Source organism: Aphanomyces astaci, assembly GCF_000520075.1.
Source record: "Aphanomyces astaci strain APO3 unplaced genomic scaffold supercont1.4, whole genome shotgun sequence".
Taxonomy (NCBI): Eukaryota; Oomycota; class Saprolegniomycetes; order Saprolegniales; family Verrucalvaceae; genus Aphanomyces; species Aphanomyces astaci.
Window position 1 is genome coordinate 1,589,685 of NW_009798267.1, and position 2,261 is coordinate 1,591,945.

Sequence of the window (2,261 nt, forward strand, 5' to 3'; positions counted from 1 at the left end):
GCATCTTTGATCATCCAATTGATGACAGCAACTCTTTTAGCAACAGGCACGACTTGTTGGAGTTTGCGCTTGCGCTGGTTGCTTGTCTGTTCGTCCTGGTAGTCTTGCTCGACGTCCTCCTGGCGGTCGTCATCTGCTTCCACATCGTGGAATACCACTTCGGCTGCGTGTACGTCCATTGTTCGACGTGGAACTGTTGTGCTGGCTGCTGCACGAGCAAATGCAGCGATGATTGGCGATGGTGACGTTAAAGCCTCAGGGTGCCCAACGCCATTACCATTTCAGAAAATTGAAATCTGCACTATTTCTCCACCACTCAAATCAAGAATTTGCCATCACATATATTAGTGTGGACCGCACTAATTTTGAATCCGCATTTTACGGTAAACGGTGTAGTGTGTATGTAAATTGAAATATATTTTTTTTTTTCTTACGTGAAAATACATATATATCTCCACGCTACCAATACGACGACGACTTGATCCTATATAATTCGATAGGCCGAGCCCCACACGCCGACGAAACCTCCGCTCCTGACGTTTCCTGAAGTGTACAATATATTTCATTGTTTTGGCTACAGCCTTCGCATTGCGTTGACATGTGCCGAACACACCGCCGTATCGCGTTCGCACGGAATCGAGTGGGATGCGATTGAAGTGCCTTCGAAGCTCCTCTCGAAGTTCTGCTACCATCGAGGTACATATGTACTGGTCGGTGCACCTAAAGTATGTCTTGTGAAATGAATGGCTAGAAACGATTCAAATGGTGTCAGGACACGTCGATACGGGGGCTCCGCTGCCAGACTGTATGTTTGACAAGCTCGTGGCCTCCACACGCATCATGGCCGCGACCAACTTGCTCAAGCAACTGGAATTTTCCGCCCTCGATATGGCATTGCATCACCAGTACGACCCGTATTCCACCACGGAAACCATCTTCGATGTCAAGGACCGAGTCGCGGAACGGTAGGATGTACAGTATCTCCTCCTACAGGATGGCAGGTTGAACGCCGCGTCGTGTAGGTTTTCCGCGATGCCTCCGATGCGCCAAGACCTACGAGTGTGTTCATTCAGGCACATTTTACAGGTACAAGAGATGATATACATGGTGAGATTGACGATGGTATTTGATGGGTATATGTACATATTTGTTGGCTGGTGCAGCTACTTGTGGTCAGAAGCCATGTCGGCGGATGCATTCGGTCGATTCGAAGAAGCGACCACCCCAGAAGAATGGCAGGCTGTGGGCCGCGACTCGCTCCTGGCGATGCTAGGAAGTGCCCATCCATTGGACGCGTTCAAGAGGTTCCGACGGCGACCGCCCAACATGGACGCGTTGCTGCGCAGTTATGGCCTGGATTAACTTGAACGACGTTAATTTGAGTTGTTGTGTTTGGCAATCGTGTCGATACAAAACTGTGTCCGTTGGAGGCCAACGATTCGTGCAGCCCTTCATCGAGTCTGTAACAACTAGTGTACCAGTACTGTATTGATATGGACATGGGTGAATATGATCACTTTGCGGACACGTTCGGACAATTTCAGTCGGACATACTTGGCATTTGTATTGGACTTAAGGGGAACATATTTTGTCCGAATGAAAGTGTCCAAACGGAACATATTCCGTTCGGACACTTTATACTTGTGTATTGTATTAACCCGCATAAGAACGATCAGCTTTACAGTTGCGAGCGACGACAGAGCATCCGCCCACAAAATTGCGCACACCGCAGCGTAGCGGAGGTCGTGTGTATAATTTTGTGCAGGCGGTGCCTTGGCGAGGAGTGAGCCCCAATCGTGCACTTCACCGAATGTCCAATCGATTCCTCTTGTCGGGAAAAGCGGCAGGTAGGCCGCAGGCCGTGCCGCTACCCGGACAAGGCCTGTGGTACAACTATTCGCATTTAATGCGTAAATTCGGTTAAGTGCGTGTCCGAAGCACATATCCAGCAAATATTTGTCCGAGTCGTTATGGTATGGTACCCTAGCATCGTCCAGATAAACGTGGCGCCATAAAGGTTCATTCCGAGCAGCAACTCCACCGCCGCGCTGTATACTGTACAAGATCGGGTATGTCACTCAACCACTGTCCGTAGCTGCGTCCGATCATATATCATTGAAACCCCCTAATATTACCGATGCGTGATAATTCAATCAACGATAGATTTGGCTTGCAATTTCGTCACCTCCATATATGTAGGCGTACCATTGAGGATGCCCAAATAAGAGCATTTCCATCGGCACCTCCAAATGGCTGGTTAT

General features: G+C 49.0%; 1 protein-coding gene across 1 annotated transcript; it reads left to right on the forward strand.

Moving 5' to 3' along the window:
- Positions 1 to 238: 238 nt before the first annotated feature.
- Positions 239 to 1,362, forward strand: H257_02705 (hypothetical protein; the record flags this gene model as incomplete). The annotated part of the gene is made up of 5 exons (XM_009826456.1): positions 239 to 260; positions 349 to 383; positions 501 to 696; positions 752 to 965; positions 1,164 to 1,362. 5 exons carry the CDS (start codon positions 239 to 241, stop codon positions 1,360 to 1,362), a joined length of 666 nt encoding a protein of 221 aa, XP_009824758.1.
- Between the last annotated feature and the right edge of the window lie 899 nt (positions 1,363 to 2,261).